At 40.5% G+C, this 19316-nt stretch overlaps 1 protein-coding gene across 1 annotated transcript in view; it reads left to right on the top strand.

Annotated features, from left to right (window-relative positions):
• Nucleotides 1-19316, top strand: part of LOC139737301 (A disintegrin and metalloproteinase with thrombospondin motifs 18-like) — a 192222-nt gene that overhangs the window by 75524 nt on the left and 97382 nt on the right. The window contains exon 3 of the mRNA XM_071647977.1: nucleotides 9361-9586. Coding sequence (XP_071504078.1) covers nucleotides 9361-9586 — 226 coding nt within the window. The remainder of the gene's footprint in view (nucleotides 1-9360; nucleotides 9587-19316) is intronic.

The raw sequence follows: 19316 nt of genomic DNA, 5'->3' as shown, positions 1-19316 counted from the left end.
TCAGTGCATGTGCAATCTCCCCAAACATGAAATCAAAGAATACTGACGAGATGCAGTGCGAAAAGTGGATGTATACCCTCGGCCAGCCAAGAGGATATGTTTCGTTGTATGGGGAAGGAAAGGGCAAGGCGGAATTTAACAAAGGGCAAGATTGGTGTCCGATAGCAAGCCTCTATACTGATAGGACTGTTTGATAACAGCACTGAATGACGTCTAAATACTTGCCAAAGTCACTTGCGTCTGGGGCAAAAGCGGAATTGATGAATGCAAGAATTCCTTCCTTGGATTAGATGTGAAATAAGGAGGTTAAATGCTGAACTCGACTGGAAATGCTTGACTTCCGTTGAACTTGTGGGATATCTTGGATGACAAAAATGTATCGATATCGACAATGTGGTATAAAGATTTTACTGTTTGAGCGGACTTTGTCACAATCTTTTTTTGTTTGATATCCAGTATTTGTACCTTCTGCTGAGCTCTTGTGTAACATTAGTCTTCAAGTAAGTGACAGCCCAAATAAAATTTAGATTTCAACACAAATGATTGGTGATCTTGTAGAGATGTTCCTCTGTTATTCTGATGGCTGTGAAAAGCAAAGTGGAGGATCAGAAAAGCTTAAAGCTGAAATGTAAATATATAAGCAGATATATTCTTTACAGTTTGTTCATTGGATGTGCCAATTGGTTTGACTGTTAAATTAAAGTGCCATGCTCTCAACCTAACATTAAATAAACACACAGTGTGCAGTCACTATTACTTTAGAAATGATTTTACTTTAGTGATGCCCCACAAGAAAGTTTTACTCAGATATGAAGATGGTTATAGAAAAATATGAATATACTCACTTATGAGAAGTTGGACAAATAATGCACACTTGTGTTTTGCTGATTTTGTTTAATGTGGTACTTCAACTTTGTTCTGCAGCCTTGTTTTACATACAGTTACTGTGAAATAATATGTTCTTCTCTTTAAAATGTACCAGGTCATATTATCAGTAGCCAATCTGCAATATCAAAATTGTCTTGCTACAATTACAGTGTCTTGTTTTCTTCTCTCTCTCTCAGATCTCAAATCTTAGAAGTGTCTATATCTTTCTTTTGTGGTTATATTTATTCCATATTCTTAACACACACAAAAAAAATCCACTATCTGATTGAGACTTTGAAGAACTTTATCAATGATGAGTCTTGACCTTCATGAAAAGGAAGAGAATCATACCTGTGAAAGTAGTGCTGTGGATATCAATAATTCTTGTTTGAGGCATCCATTGCAGTTACAACATTGTTAGTCAAGAGAGGACTATCTTAACACAGCCCTGAGGACATGGAGTCTGTTTTATATCAAACTACAGCTGATTCCTCTCCTATAAAACCAAGTTTGAAGTTCATTCCTCATCTCCTTGTCTGGCTTCCCTCCATCCACACCCTGTCGAAGAAAATCACAAAAGTTTTGTCGCTCCGGCAATGTTTTGTCGGGTCGCTTTGATGCCGAGGTATGTTTGCGAATCGAATTCTCTTCCGCGCCGGACTGTGTGATGAAATTGGCACCTCGGTGAAGAGAGTTGGAAAACATGCCCTTGAGCGGTCGCTGACTTCAGTTTGTTCAGGCCGCTGGGAAGGTGCTGGTCGGCCATTGTGTGGTAACTGTTACCGTTGCTGGCAATGTGCTGCCATGTTTGGTTTTTGGCAGCTGTGCTGCTGCGTTGTTGCTTTTGACACCTCACAATGTTGATGAGTATGGTAATGTAAAGGTAAACCAACAGATACAAGGATCTAGAATTGTGAATAGGCCATTCTTGCTCATTCTTGCAAGAAATGTTTAGATTTTACAAAATGAGCCAAAGTTGATGTGCTTCTTTTTTTCACATAAGAAACATGTAATTTTTTTTTTTCACCTTACCTGCATTTTACTTGTAGCACATTTACCAAAATTTCTTTTTGATTTATTGTGCGGTACCAGAGAAGAGTTACCGCAAAATGATGTTTGCCTTAGATTGGTCTTGATGCCCATTCAATTGTGACAGTAGATATAGCTATAAATCTGTAAAAGGCACTGTAATTATATTTCTTGATATATTTGCCCTTCTTTGAAGGGTTAATTGTAGGGAACACATTATTTTGTGACAGACACTCTTTTCAGAACATGGTAGCTACATTGTCAACCACAAGCATTGTACGAGGATTGCATAGGCATAGACAGTCATGGCGTGACAATCGTCATTTGGGTGTGGAGAAAATGATGGAGGGATAATAAGTTCAGTCAAAGAAAAGAACCTAGTCTCAGTGGCCTTGTTCTCAAGATTTTTCTCTCTTGCTTCTTTTATATGGGTCTGGGGTTATCTTATAATGCTGCAACAGCAATCCTTCCAAGTAAGCAGACATATTTCCCTTTTTTGTGAGAACAAAAATATGGGTAGAGTAGTCGTCGTTTGTCACCAGCAATATTCCGAGGTATGGCAATCCGCTGGAGTGCAATGTGAAAGCTTGTTCTGTGTTAGAGACATGGCCGATATTTTGGACATTGATACGGTTTCATTCACAGCCACTGAAGGCTGCAAATTAGCCTTCTATATACTGAGAAGGAGCCAGCTAACTTTGCAGGTTGTTGCACTCACTGCCAAAAACAAGCCCGGTGTATCAAAGAGGGAGAAGAAAATGCTGAAGTCTCTTATTAGTCCTTGAGTTGGTTTACAGTCTCCCTTTCAGCCCCAATTCACTGGGTCATGGAAAGTTGTGGTGTTTGTTGTACCCAAAGTTTTCTCATGCATGATATATGGCAGGAAAATGTTATCTTTTTATCAAGGAATGTGTCCAGAAGTCCAGGAAGATCGTCAGGGAAAAATGTTATTCTATTGGGAGATAAGTGACAACCAAGCTGTCTGGCCTGAATTATGCTGATAAGTTATGTATTTTCCCAACTAACAAACAAACTAAACTAATAGCGTTACACCTTGTCATATGAAACAAAGCAATATATTTACCAACCAAAGATACAGGCCAAGGGCCTACATTGTAAAATCTGCTTGTCTTGATGCTGAGGCATTTAAAAAAAATGTCGACTTGTACATAGAAATGTAATAGATATTGGACAAAGTAATATATCTGCAACGAATGATCTTAAAGGTAGAGAGTTGAATATCATTCAGCTTTGGTTTGCTAAGCTACAGCATAGAAATTATAACCATTTAAAATGCAACCAAAACAAAAAGTATCAGGTAGCTATCTCACAGGCCCTCTTTTTTTCAGCTCTAGGCTCCTTTCCATAAGGCCTCATATTTCATGGTAAAGTTGAGTTTTTCTCCCTCTTAAAAGTATTTTACTGTCCCTTTTTATCTCTTATATAACCCTGCATGTACTACAGTAGATTATTGTCACTCTTGTCAGTTCTTGCTTTGTGGGTTGACCCTTCCTATCATGGTTGAGTAAATATGTCAGAATCAGAATAATTTCTTTGTGGTCTTTCAAGTCAGTACTTTCATTTTTATTGTAATATATGAATGCAATATCTGTGTTCTCTTTGTTTTCTGTCTTTCTCTCCATCTCTTTGTTAATATGTCTCTCTGTTTGTGGTCTCCATGTCTATCTCTCTTTGTTTTCTTTCTTTCTCTCACTTTTTCTCTCTATATTCATCAGTTTCCTGTTTCTCTGTGTTAAGCTTTTTTTCTGCTCTTTTTTCCCTTCCCCCTCTTTGCATTTTCTCTGTTTTCTGTTTTTCTCTACTTATCTGTCTCTCTCTTTCTTTGTTTTTTTCTCTGTCGTATTTTCTCTCTATTTGTCTGTTTTCTCTTTCTATCTGTTTATCTCTCTCGTTCTGCTTTCTCTTTCTCTTTCTTCATTTATCTCTTTCTTAGTTTTCTGTTTCAGCACCTAGGACCCATAAACTTAAGCCTACTGCTTTCATTAATCAGCCAGCTTTGCGTGATAGAGGGAGGTTTCCAACTGTTGCAGAACACAGGGCTTAAAATGTTATGAGAATCTGTGAACTTGTAGTCACTGTGATCTTGTAGTCACTTTGATATGCTGAAAACAAAACAAAGACAACAGAAAACAAGAGAAAGAAAGAAACTGAACTTTGTTTCACCCATTCTTGATGAATATGGCTGCATAGCTTATGATCTTTATAAAAGCTTCATTTCCATGACGTAAAAGATTTCACGAATACCTTCATGCAGACACAACTTTAGTTGGTGTTCATTACATTCTATTTATGGATCTTTCAGGATATAAAGATTACTATGATGAAATGCAAACTTTCAGTGTGATATTTCAAAAAATGTAATTATTACATTCTCTTCCTGACTCTTGAAGCAACAGCCTTCCTTCGTGATGTTCTTCAAATGTGGTTCATTTGACTCCAATATGCCGACCCAGAAAAGTGAATTTATCAATCGAGACCCATCAAACTGTGCTTTAGTTCTCTGTTTAGCAATGTTCAGGGATTTTTATATATTTTTGCAGATCATTTGTTCACGAGACAGCATCCCACTGACATCCCTGATAGAAGCGGGGACATGAAAATTATGTAGGAGGAGTCCTTGGTGCCTGGAAGATGAATCATCAAGGTCATGTTGATTTAACCTCTGGGGGGAACATTCATGTCTTCAAATCTATCTTTCAGATAGTCTTGAAATTGCCTTGTCGCTCCTAGTAACGAGCAACTTTACAAAAATATTATGGCGCGTCACCTTCTGCAGTGACAGTTTATCTGCTCAGCTAAGACTATCATCGGTTATTTGACTAGGCATTTTGTCCTCCTCCTGTTCTGTGGAGATGATTTATGATGGAGGTGATGGTAGAGCATGTAAGTACAGGACCTGAGTTACATCCCCCCCCCCCCCAGTTCTGCTGTAGATATGTATGCCCTATATGTCTGAATGATGTTTTTAATATGACATATATTCATGTCTATATACTCTCACATCTGTATGTCATATATGTAGGTGCTTTTAATGAACTACCAAATGTATCCAACACATTGGTGAAAACAGTGCACAAAGCCTGTGCAAAGATCATACTGTGCAAGGGAGAGACTCATACATATTCATGGGCTTCTCATTAAAGTATATGACGGCACATGAAATCTAAATGCTACCATACAATTACTGTAGATCACAACATTGTGTCTGAATGATCTCATATCAATACATTGCATATACATGCATTGTATGAATGTATGATAACTTGATGTGTCTAAAATTAAGCTCTACTAGAAGACAGTGCCAGACACCTCATTCCCAATGTCACACCATCCAGGAGATAATTGACTCTGAAACTTTGAGGCAAGAAATTTTTCCTTTGTGCTTTCCTTTGTCCCATGAAATGTCTTCCAATCTGTTTCACTTTCTTTGCTTGCAGGCATTTTGTAATATCTTTCTTTTCCTCCAGTCTCTCAAAGAGCACTTTTACAGAGAGTTTATTGTTCTTTTAGTTGTATTTTTGTATTTGTGGTTTTTGTTTTGTTCTCTTTTGTTCTTTTTTTTTTTGGTATGTATAGAGCTTCCATTGTTGCTGATGGGGTGGGATGGTTTGAAAAGATGACCCGTACAGGTATTGATATTGATCAGACAGAGAATGTAGCAGGTGCTGACTGGCTCACCATTTTACTGTCCATAGGGCCAAGGCTAGCTCATGCAGGACAAAGAATCTGACACTCCCACAAAGCTTGTGAATAACCAATCTGCCGCATTCCGGTTATTGTTGGTAACAATTTGGTTCTGACATCTGCCCATGAGGAAAATGAAAGAGATACTTGAATCATGACACCTTGAAAATTGACTTTTTCTGAAAAAAAAAGGAAAAAAATTTAGTTTTATGTAGAATTATTGGTTTGTCAGAGATCATAAGTCTGAATGATAATAAACATCACTACATAGACAGTCAAACCTGCACTAGTGACCACCTGCCCATAATGACCACATAGGAATCCCCCGCAGAGACGTGTATTAAGAACCTGTGCATAGCGACCATTTGCCCAATGTCAGCAGCGATCACAGATTTGGTTTCTCCTGAACGACCGTAAACTGTGCACAAAGACTGCTCAATTCTTCAAGGAACTTCTATCAGTTCAACAGTCTATACTTTGAGTTTTTGTTTTGTTTTGTTTTGTAGTACAGGAAAACAAAAATTGGGGGGGGGGGGGGAGTGCATGGGGATATCAACCCATACAGCCCTAGCTGTCAGTTTCTTTTAATCCACTTTCAGGAACATTTAAACCACAATGACCCTTGTCAGGGTTATCATTACACTGAGAGAAAAACGTCCCTGAAATAGTGTTGGTAATTAATACACTAATGCAACTTTAGGGCTTTTTACACTTGTGTTTCTTAACCCCGGACTTTCTCTGACCCAGGACTATCGTTAGTCCCGTACCAATTTTTTCAGCTTTTTACACTCGCCAATTAGTCCCGTACTATCTCTTGTCCGGGGCTAAGGAGAAAACTGACCTTTTTACACTCGTATTTCTTAGCCCCGGACTTTCCAAACCACATGAATATTCATAATTACGCTGTGTACTGTACACGTACACGCACGCACTGGCAGCACTTGATTACCTCGTTTCTGATTGGTCAGTGAGGGTCGGACTTCGCCTCCTTCGCTTAGCCCAGGATTATTTTTTCGTTCTGTTTACACTCACTTGCTTGGCACCGCAATTGCGGTGCTAACCCCTGCTATTTTGCAGGGCCAGATAGTACCGTACTATCGGTGGGGCTAGCCCACTTTGGCAAAAACGAGTGTAAACAGAAAGTGGGCTAAGGATAGTCCCGTACCAACGGTGGGGCTAAGGCCCCCCCTTAGCCCCACCGTTGGTCCGGGGCTAAGCAAAAATTTACAAGTGTAAAAAGCCCTTTATTGTAGCCACTTCTCACACTACGCTAAAAGTAAATAAAAAAACAAATACAAAAAAATTATATGAAAGTGTTAACATTTCACACATGCACACACGAAATAAAACAAAACAAACTGAAAGTAAAAGAGTGAAAAGAGAAGCATACAGCAAAGCAAAGAGAAGCGTCTTTATTGAATGATATTGTATTACATAAATCTATGTCAGATAAAATACAATTCTTGGTCAGGAAATACTATGAATGTAAACATATACACTATATCAATAACAGACAGAACAAAGGGTGACTGTGGTTGTTAACTGTTTGTTTAGCTTTTTTTTTCTCTCTCTCATGTAAATGACTGTAAATGGATGCATATGTGTATGTACGTAGTATTGAGGTGTATACAAGTACTGTCGAGGAGTAAACATAATCACATGGGACATGGAAAATATTGCAATGGCAACTGAATTGAACATGTTTAGAAAGACAAACTGTTTATAATGACCATATTTAAGTTTTCCTTGAGTAGATGTTGTAGGCAGGTTTGACTGTGCATAATTATAATTATGTATATGAATGCAGTAGTATGCTAGTAACATTGATTAACCAATGAAAGTAGAATCAAGGTGACATGAAGAAGGGAAAGAAAAGTTGGTTCAAGCAAAATAATTGATGATGAAAAATATGATGAAAAATATGATTGATAAAAAAGGCAATCAGTTATACACTCGACCGAAAGAATGATATTGTGGAATTGTTCCGGGACTGCATATTGGTGATATTTTGATACTCTTGAACATATAACAACAGTCATAAAGTAGGCCTATGATGATAACAGTGATATATTGGTATGATAGAAATATTTTTCTTTTATTCACTGGAAGCCATATGATTGCACATACAGCCGTAGGTGCATGCAGCAATAATTGCAGGGAATTGCGTTAATGAGATGGGTAAAGCCCACACAACTGTCACCTCAAAATGCTGTTAACTTTGCGTGTTTAAAGGTCTCCGGTGGTGAAATTAAGAGTCAGAAACTGAAGAATGACATTGCAAAAGAATTAGAGATAACTGAAGGAAGAGGGAGAAAGAAAGGGAAAAGAAAATAGTTATATGGGAGGGAAAGAGGGGAATGGGGGGGGGGGGGGGGGGGAAGGGGGGAGAAGATCATCCAGCAAGGTGCTGAACATGTGAGGAAATTAGTTCCGTCTTGGTGGAGTTAAAAGTCGCACACATGGATGAATTTAGTCGCACCCCTGGACTGTCATCTCTCTTTAAGGCTGAAGAAATGAAACTAGACTTCTGTTGACTAGTCTGTACTGCCGGAGTGCAGTCCTTCCCAATAATCATTCTAATCATCCAACTAGGATGGAATCCCAGCATGCTGGGAATGGCATCAGCGATCCCGATTAAACCCGTTTCCCACCGGAACGTGATGGGCGCTGTACGAAGTCCGTTGAAACCGTAAAATATTGCAGGGAATAGCTTAAACGCGATACATAACCAGGCCACTCCGGTTTAATGCTGATCAAATGTGACAAAATGTTGGTGTGGAGATTTCTTGGGGCATCGCGATTGACCCCCGGAGAAGTTCGTCTGATGATCTTATGGGTGATATTGCAGAGTGAAGAAGCTGCAAGTCATTTAAAATCTTCCAGGCCCACTCCTCGCTCGTCAGTGGAACCATGTGGATGAGAACGACTCCTCTCTCTCCCTCATGGCTTACCTCGGAGGATGGCCCAAAGTTCATCGACTCGCCACAAAAAGACATCACATGTGTTGTTGGTGTGTGTGCGGCTCGCTAGCTTGAATGCTACAAAGCTGTGAATCTCTTCTGACCAGGCTTCTGGCCCTACCATGTCACAAGTTACTGTATGTTGCCCAGCAGCATACAGGAACCTGCTTAGAATGCAAAGGCACCTAGCTAGGAACTTGCATAGTTACCTAAGGACACGGAATGCTATCCAGGCTGAGGAGATGGTGTATATTAATATATGGTCATGATGTAAATTTGCAAGTAACTTGTATGTGTATGATATGTAAAGTGATAGGGTATAAGTTGTCTTGGCACAAAATGATCCAAGATATAATGTGTCAATTTCATATGATATTTTGGTAGATTTGAGATCTTATATCATCATAATTTTGATAACTGGGCTGCACTTTCCTAAGCATCTAAGCCATGAGAACATATGTTTCTATAAAGCCTTTACTGCTTTGAACACTTGTGATGCAATGGCATGTTCCATCATCTCAGCTAATTTACATATTTGTAAGTGCATGTGCAACTTTGAGGTTTGAACAAGATATTTCAAAATGAAGTGCAAATACAGTATTTCTTTGTGGTCTATTCAAAGTTTTAACAGTGTACATGTAGTTGAATTAATTGACTCTTGTTCTGTATATTTGTACCGCACAGTGATGGAGAAACTGCTTCAGAAAATGCGGTGATGCAAAGTTCTTGTTCATTAACCCATCGTATGAAAACACAAATATTCAAAGATGTTTTGCTTCTGCTCTTCATCGTTTTACAGCACGGTCTGATCAGAACAGTCGAGGAGGATTTCCTTATATCACCGCTGCCTCAGCATTTAGTCCCGTCTGATCACAGCTCCTCCACAGTCCCACATGCAATATTCAGACGATCTGTGAATGCATCGAAGATCAAGTTTGCCAAGAAGGAAGGTCCACAGAGGAGGAAACTTCATCGCCATCATTCCAATTCAACCAAGCAGCACTACTGTGGAAGGAGGAAAAAGTGTAAGTCAAGTTAACCCTTTCTGTACCAGGAACTTTGGACAATATGTAAACTAGAACCTTGATCATCTCGCCTTTACTGTAGAACAAGGAATGTTCGCTTCCATTTTAATTTTGCGAATTTAGCGAGAGCCAAGATTCGCGAAATTAAAATGCATGCGAAAGTTCTTGTATACACTATATGCATTGAATGTTAGAGGCAACTTGCGAAAATTTCATGCCACAAAAATATTGTGTTTTATTTACTTCACAGGCGAGTGAAAACCAGCTCATGTGCGGTCAACTTATTATTGTTTTTGTTTTTTTTAAATCTGAAGCTTATTTTATGATTAGTACCTGCCTACATGTATGTATATATTATGTAGGACCTACAACTTGTGTGTGTGTGTGTGTGTGTGTGTGTGTGTGGGGGACCATCTTTATAGTCCCCCCCCCCCCCCCCCTTGTTTCATCAGTGCACCAAGTAGTTGCCTGTACTGGCACTGTGCATCGTCTTTTGTTGTATATCATTTTATATAGTTTTCCCCGCATTCCCACCCCACCATACAAATGTTCACACAAACCTGTTTCATTACATTGTAATCATGGTCTTGATGATTTGTGATCATCTGAAAGAGCAAACTTTAAAGACTGATTAAATCTTCCATCCTGTGAAACGAGCTCTGCGACTCTTTGAAATGTTGATGTTTGACCAGCTGTAAGTCTGTTTAAACTCATTTTACACAATCATGTTAGGCCGCTCTTACATGAGCATGCCCCGCAACCAACCAACCGACGGAATGTGTGAAATCGTCAACAAGTCTGAAATCACAGCGAATATCTGTGAAATATTCAGAATGACAAGGGCTTCAATGAGGAAACATTTGTGTGAACAGGAGCTATCCTTGAAGCAGTTTTTCACAATGACTGTTGTTTGCTGTAGTAGCAGCATTGAGAAAGAATTACTCCAGCCATGCGGAAAATATTTGTTGAGGTTTTTCAGGAAGGATCTTTATACAGAAAAGTAAGATTAATGTTGCAGATTCTTTTTTTTTTTCTATGACAGATTAGCACAGTGAAGTAGTCCCAGCCTTTGAATATACCATAGGGGGTCTTCATGTAATTTTCAAATGTTGTATATGCCGGTTGGTGGTCTATCTGCCAATTTTCTCTTCAGAGATTCCTGTTGCGGAAGGCTACTCTTCAGTGTTGATACGAGTAGGCCTACTGTCTGATTTTTAAAGGTACGGTGTGTCTCTTTAGTCACAGTGAGTCAAGTGTCGATTGAAAATGGTGCTAAAGGGGAAAAGTCACAAATGAAGCAAAAAGCAGAGCTGCCAATTAGTACGTTTTTAGCTCACCTGAGCCAAAGGCTCAAGTGAGCTATTGCGATCGCCCTTCGTCCGGCGTCCGTCGTGCGTCGTGCGTCGTGCGTCGTGCGTCGTCCGTCGTCCGTCGTCCGTCGTGCGTAAACTTTTTACATTTTCATCTTCTTCTTGAAAACCCCATGACCGATTTTCATCAAACTTGGCAGGTAGCATCCCTAGGGGGTTAGGAACTCAATTTGTTAAAATGGGCACCATGCCCCACCCAGGGGGCCCCCAGGGGGCCCAAACCCCCCAAAATTAAGGAATCTGTAAAAATCTTCTTCTCTAGAACCAGAAGTGATAGAGCTAAGTTAATACTATGAGTTAGTACATTGATGACTGTAGTTTCAAGTTTGTTCATGGCAGAATCAGGGGTGCCCCCCTTGGGACCCAGGGGAGGGGGGTGGGGAAGGGTTCTAATGGGGCCTATTAAATTGTACATTTTCATCTTCTTCTTGAGAACTCCATGACCCATTTTCACCAAACTTGGCAGGTAGCATCCCTAGGGGGTTAGGAACTCCATTTGTTAAAATGGGCACCATGACCCACCCAGGGGGCCCCCAGGGGGCCCAAACCCCCCAAAATTAAGGAATCCGCAAAAATCTTCTTCTCTAGAACCAGAAGTGATAGAGCTAGGTTAATACTATGAGTTAGCACATTGATGACTGTAGTTTCAAGTTTGTTCATGGCAGAATCAGGGGTGCCCCCCTTGGGACCCAGGGGGGGGGGGGGGGGGTGAGGAGGGGTCCTAATGGGGCCTAAATTGTACATTTTTATCTTCTTCTTGAGAGCCCCATGACCCATTTTCACCAAACTTGGCAGGTAGCATCCCTAGGGGGTTAGGATCTCAATTTGTTAAAATGGGCACCATGCCCCGCCCAGGGGGCCCCCAGGGGGCCCAAACCCCCCAAATGAAGGAATCTTTAAGAATCTTCTCTAGAATCAGAAGTTATAGAGCTGAGATAATACTATGAGTGAGTACATTAATGACTGTAGTTTCAAGTTTGTTCATAGGAGATCCAGGGGTGCCCCTCTTGGGGGTAGGGGGGGGGGGGTGGTTGGAAGGGTCCAAATGGGGGCCTGAATTGTACATTTTCATCTTCTTCCTGAAAACCTCATGATGGATTTTTGTCAAACTTGGCAGGTAGCATCCCTAGGTGGTCAGGATCTCAATTTATCAAACTGGGCACCATGCCCCACCCAGAGGGCCCCAGGGGGCCCCAGTTCTCCCAAATTAAGGAATCTTGAAAAAATTGGGCCCTTATTGTACATTTTCATCTTCCACTTGAGAATGCCTCGTCAAATTTTGGTAGAGCTGTGAATAATTTAGATTAGTGACTGCGTAAAAGGTGAACTTGCGATACTCAGGTGAGCGCTAGACCCGCGGGTCTCTTGTTAACGTATTAATACGTTTTTTTGGAGTAAAATACGTCCGTACGTTTTTCTGTGCGAAAATCCGTTTTTTGAAAATTCTGAGTATGGTTATGCGAAACGTGACTACCCTAACAAAAAAGTCCTGTGGTACTCCCTGTGGTACTTGTCGGTACCACACAATGTACCACACACTTGTAATGTTACCACAGGATCTGTGTGGTACTGTACCACAGGCTTGTAGGGTACTCCCTGTAGTACTTGTCAGTACCACACAATGTACCACATAAATAAATGTTACCACAGGAACTGTGTGGTACTGTTTTACAGGCTCATGTGGTACTCCCTGTGGTACTGGTTGGTACCACACAATGTACAACACAAATATATGTTAACACAGGAAGTGTGTGGTACTGTGTCACAGGCTCGTGTGGTACTCTGGGATGTGTCACAGGCTCGTGTGGTACTCTGGGATGTACCACAGGGCAGTACCACAGGATATTACCACAGGAAAGTACCACAGGACAGTACCACAAGACAGTATACACACAAATTGTCCTGTGGTATTTTGGGACGTATACCACACAACAGTACCGCAGGACAGTACCACATGAATTGTCCTGTGGTATTTTGGGACGTACCACAGGAGAGTACAACAGGAAAGTACCACAGGATAGTACCACAGGACAGTACCATACGACTTGTTCTGTGGTATTTTAGGACGTACCACAGGACAGTACCACAGCGCAGTTCCACAGGACAGTACCACAGGAAAGTACCACAGGATAGTACCACAGGACAGTACCACAGGAATTGTCCTGTGGTATTTTGGGACGTACCACAGGACAGTACCACAAGATAGTACCACAGGACAGTACCTCACGACTTCTCCTGTGGTATTTTGGGACGTACCACAGGGCAGTACCACAGGGCAGTACCACAGGACAGTACCACAGGACAGTACCGCAGGAAAGTACCACAGGATAGTACCACAGGACAGTACCACACGACTTGTCCTGTGGTATTTTGGGATGTACCACAGGGCAGTACCACAGGAAAGTACCACAGGATAGTACCACAGGACAGTACCACACGACTCGTCCTGTGGTATTTTGGGACGTACCACAGGACAGTACCACAGGGCAGTACCACAGGAAAGTACCACAGGGCAGTACCACAGGAAAGTACCACAGGACAGTGCCACACGACTTGTCCTGTGGTATTTTGGGACATACCACAGGACAGTACCACAGGACAGTACCACAGGATATTACCACAGGACAGTACCTCACGACTTGTCCTGTGGTATTTTGGGACGTACCACAGGACAGTACCACAGGGCAGTACCACAGGACAATACCACAGGGCAGTACCACAGGACAGTACCACAGGAAAGTACCACAGGATAGTACCACAGGACAGTACCACACGACTTGTCCTGTGGTATCTTGGGACGTACCACAGGGCAGTACCACAGGACAGTACCACAGGATAGTACCACAGGACAGTACCACACGACTTGTCCTGTGGTATTTTGGGACGTACCACAGGACAGTACCACAGGACAATACCACAGGAAAGTACCACAGGACAGTACCACATGACTTGTCCTGTGGTATTTTGGGACGTACCACAGGACAGTACCACACGAATTGTCCTGTGGAATTTTGGGACGTACCACAGGACAGTACGACAGGAATTCCTGTGGTAATTTTCGATGTATACCACAGGAGAGTACCACAGGAACTGTCCAAAATCCCACATGAAAATCATAATATGGTGCTATTCCGCACAGAAGTACCACACAGCAAATTAAATTTGTAAGTACCACAGAAAAATGCTACAGGATATTCTTTTTTTTTTCTTAACATTTTATACCAGAGGACTATCACATCAGGAGAATATCAAACAGCAGTACCACACAGGAGTACAACACAGGAAAATTGTAAGGCAGAATCAACTGAAATTTATAACAAAAATACAAACAAAAAAGCACATATTAATATTCCTCAATTAATTGATAGATGGGTTATGCTGTGAATTATAACAAATGATTTGCCATTACTTATCCTGTCCTATACTCCTACAGTATTACCTATTTAGTGAAAGTGCTGATGTAAAGCATGAGAAATTTCATAAGGACTTCTGTGGTACTCCTGTGGTACTCCTGTGGTACAAATTTTTACATAGCTCATGAATATTCATAAAAAGCACTCTAGATTTTAGAAAATACATATATGACTTAAAGAGTCAAAGTATTAATGATGGAACTTACTTTGAACTTTATGAAAGATTGTCTAATTATGTTATGTTATTCCCAATATCATAGATATTGTTATGAAAGTGTAATTTCATATCTTGATAATAAAGTATAATCGAGTTAGTAACCATGCCTTAATGCTTTACGGATAGACGGCCATATATATATGTACTGATAGGGTCGATGGCTACCTAGGAATAGAATATGACTATATAGATCTATTATAGGACTAGACTGGCACTTGGCCATTAGACTCTCGTTTGAGGTTATATGTTAGGAGTAGGACAGGTTATTAAGTAGGGCCATGTTTGTCCTAAAATCCATCACTCACCTATCAGGAATATTCCTTGAAATGTGGCTAAAAGTCTCCCAGATTTTTTTTTTCGATCTATCCTGTGTGGTACTCTCCTGTGGTACCATGGAAATGCTGTGTGGTACTGCCCTCTGGTAATGCTGTGTGGTAATGATCGACCTGTGGTACTGTCCTGTGGTACTGTCCCAAAATACCACAGGACAGTTCCTGTGGTACTGTTCTGTGGTACTAGTCCTGTGGTACTGCCCTGTGGTACTGTCCTGTGGTACTGTTCTGTGGTACCGGTCCTGTGGTACTTTCCTGTGGTACTGCCCTGTGGTACGTCCCAAAATACCACAGGAATTCCTGTGGTACTGTCCTGTGGTATGTCCCAAAATACCACAGGACAATTCCTGTGGTACTGTCCTGTGGTACTGTCCTGTGGTACTTTCCTGTGGTACTGTCCTGTGGTACCGTCCTGTGGTAATTACCACAGGAGTACCACAGGACTTTTTCGTAAGGGTAGACTGGCTGTGAGAACGAGCGTATGCATGGTGTGCCATTGTGTTGTGTGCAATTCCTATGCGTAGAGATCGTATGCAAGCGTGCGCGAGCGCACTTCAAACAAGCACTATAGGATTGCACACAGTGAAGTGCTTCGCTGGTAGGTGCACCTGCACGTAGTCCATGCATGGAGCTAGTGCGTACGCCTATGCCATGCTAGTAGTGTGTGCATGTGCTCTCGTGCCGTCTTGCGTTACACGTGTTATGAATGCATGCTGCTCTGTATACTGCGATACATGTGTGAGTACGGTGTACGGTCCGTGTGTACATCGATATACAAACGGTGCTTTCTCCTGCACATTCCGGTGGATTTTACCCTGGATTATTATTATTTGAGGAATAGTCATGGCATCATCGTCGGTTAAACCAAGGAAACAGACTTTCAAACCCGAATATGCAGCAAAATGGAGCTGTATAACTGTATCGAAACGTGATGAGTTCAGTGCCCATTGCAAACTGTGCGAGGCTGACTTCCACGATACATGTAGTACAGTAGGCCTACAGTACGTACATACAGTACAGTTGTTGCGGTAGTCGCAATAACATTTTCAAAGAAAAATTATGAAAAAACATAATACCGGCAAACTATGTTTTTTCACCTAAAAATATGTTTTTTCAAGCTGTATAATATGTTTTTTTAAAGTGACAGGTTGGCAGCTCTGAAAAAGTAGTATCATATGAAAAAGTAATTATGCATCATGTTTGGCAAAATATATCCCATAATCAGCACCATTATATGTTGTGAATGTTGTCAGTGGTCAAAGACCGAGTATGAATTCTACTTTTTACCTTTAATTGCTAGAATTATTCATATTGAGTTTGTTTCCATGGAAACAAATGAATGTGTGAAAGTTGGTGATGCCTTTTTTTTCTGGATTGCCTATACTGCCAAGCTGTGAGATTTGGCCAAATAATTCCATCTAATGTGTGTACATTTAAGTTTAACTTGAAATGCTGTGATGTTATCTAAAGTATCTGGTATCCTTTAATTGCAAAATTTTATCTACTTTGTTTTCATGGATACAAATAAGTGTGTGAACATCGGTGATGCCTTTTTTCTGGACTACCTAAACAAGCTGTAAGGTGTGGTCAGATAGTTTTAATATGATTTGTGTACATGTAAGTTGAAAAAGTATGAATGAAGAGCTTTGATTTGGTGTTTTTACGTAAATTGTCATTAACTCTTTATGTGCCACCTTCGCACGTCCGACTCGGTCGACGGCGTGCCAACTTCGCATATTCCGCTCAAATGCACAAACCCGCCCAAACCGATCCATGAATCGCCAAATGTCACTTTACAATGAAAGCGTTTCTCGCGATTCCATTCCTCTCATCTATAGCTTGCATTTTATGCAGTGATTGACTAACAAGCAGTGTTTCATACTGGATTTGCGTGCAAATTCTAAGTTTCTGTCACTACTTTGTGTTCAAAAGTCATACATTTACAGTAATGTAGCTACTGGGCATTAGAAAGAAAAGCAATTATAGATTTGTCAGAGAATTTACATCACTGCAAAGCATGGCATTTTCTCTACAACCTTGCTCACTTCGTCTACAATTTAACAGAAATCTATAAAGGTTATATAGAATTGAAGAACAGAATGTTTTCTCGACGCATGACTAAGTTGGTGTCTCAGAATAATGTTGCACACGGGGGTTTCCGCCATGGTACATAAAGAGTTAATGAAGTAATGACCCAACAAAGAAGTTTTCATTCTTATGAACTCTAGAAAACATTCTGTTAATTATTTATCTTTTTCGTCTTTGATGTAGCTATGCAAGGGACTTGCTCATAATTTTTTTCTCTCTCTTTAGTTGTCTCTGTGCTTTCAGAATATTTAGTGGAGCAGAGTTCCTTATGCAAAAAAAAAGGAAAAAAAAAGAAAGAGGGAAAAAACTACTTATCTCTGTCCTGAACAGACCATTGTTATAAAGTTGAGTGATTGTTTGCATGATGTGTAATAGAGTTGTGTCACTTTGCTGAAAATGTTATGTGGCAAAGCTATGGGGTGCGGTTGATCTGACTGAATGCGTCACTGATGACCAGGGCATTGGATAGCATTTGCAGGGTAGCCCCTGTTTGTAATGTGGGATTTTACGAGGCATTGGTGTAGGTGCATGAAGGCGTTTTAACTTCAATTTCTGAGCTGATGGGTGAAGAGGATACATCTGTGGTCTGGGAACCAGAGTATGAATTACCACAGCTATAAAGAGGGCCAGATCATTAATAATGAGGAATGTGCCAGGCACAGGAACTAAAAGATTAAAGGGAGGGGCTTTGAAGCTTATTCTTGAGGACTAGAACACAAAAGGTGTGTTTTTCATTGTTTGTTCATTTGTTTGTTTGTTTGTTTGTGTGTGTGTGTGTGTGTGTGTGTGTGTGTGTGTGTGTGTGTGTGTGTGTGTGTGTGTGTGTTTAGGGAATGGGATAAATCTGATGATACATTTAGGGTAGGGTAGCTTGAGAATTAACATGGTCTGGCTGAGATGTAACAATTAGAGAACAAATAATGGTATCAATAAATTAATTATCTATTAGAAATGCTTACATATCTGAGGTCCAGGGACTGAATTGTAAATGTGAAAATCCGATGCTATAATAAGGAGTTGGAAGGCTACAGTCTGTTCATAATTCTTAAAAAAAAAAATACTTTTCTCACAAAAGAGTACTTGACTTGCCTCTTTCAGAACCAAGGGGAATAATAATGACCTTTACATACTTCATTAACAAGACGAGGGAATGTGCACTTAAAAAAAAAAAAAGAAATTTTGTAAAATTATCCTTATATATTCCTTATATTGTTCTACGCATGTGACATCATAAGCTGTAGTAGTCTTCTCATCCAGCAGTTACCGTGCAAAAACTTAGAAAAAAGTCATAACTTTTGAACAGATTGTCTGATTTTTCCCAAATTTTCACTGGTGTGTTCTGTTAATATTGCTGCATTCTCTCAATCCACAAGTATGTGAAGGTGAACTTGTCCTTTAAGTCTAGTACTTGATGGGCATGTATACACCGTAGGGTCAAGTAAATCTGCCCTTCCCTACTCTACTACCTGTCCAAAAAAAAAGAGATGAAAATTAAAAAATACATGTACCCCTCCCAAACAAATGAACCATTTTACCATGGACAGTCATGAAATGACCTTAGATGATGCCAAAAGTCATCCTTAGAAAGAGGTATCGGCTATATTCTCTTCACACACAAAATGAGAAGAAAATTGCATCCATTGTAGCATGATGAAGGAAACCTCGTCAGTGCTTTAGCTCAGTACTAAGTCTTCTGTGGGTGGAACTGCAGTTAGTCCCAGCCCAGTGGTCTGGCGTGGGTCATTTGGAGGGGACATTTTCTGGGCCTTTGCCCCTGTCGGTGAATGAACGCACTATATATCCAGGGTTCAGCCATATACGGCTTCTTATTCCCATTGTCCACCGGGCAGTCAAGTGCACTGAGGAGAAAAAGTAGCTAAATTATGAGGGATTTGTACGTTTGTTTCGCTGGCAGTGGTGGGGAGTGTATTATCCTCTAATCTCCATGGTTAAAGCTAATATCCGCAGTTGAAATGGTCCAATTAGGGTTTTGTTGGTGATGCCTTCTTTTCAGCCTGACTGCTTTTTGACCTGTGATGTGTTTTTCTTCAGGTCATGTTGGTAGAAATAAGTATTGGAGTGTAGGACATTGCATTTGTGAAGTTACACCTGTATTATTAGACTTATGGTGTGGAGGTGGGATTTAATGCATTCATAAATATGGGTATATGTGTGTGTGTGTGTGTGTGTGTGTTTTGTTTAGATCTCCTATGAGAACATATAGGTACTTTAGAATGCACATGAAGATTGGATGTTCTTCCAAAGTGTTTTTTTTTAAACACATGACATACAGCACAACTTACCAATACA

This window comes from Diadema antillarum, unplaced genomic scaffold, assembly GCF_040938485.1.
Source record: "Diadema antillarum isolate AM-2024a unplaced genomic scaffold, OU_Dant_1.0 scf00000028, whole genome shotgun sequence".
Taxonomy (NCBI): domain Eukaryota; kingdom Metazoa; phylum Echinodermata; class Echinoidea; order Diadematoida; family Diadematidae; genus Diadema; species Diadema antillarum.
Note: the sequence above shows the minus strand (reverse complement) of the source record. Positions and strands in the feature narration are given on the sequence as shown.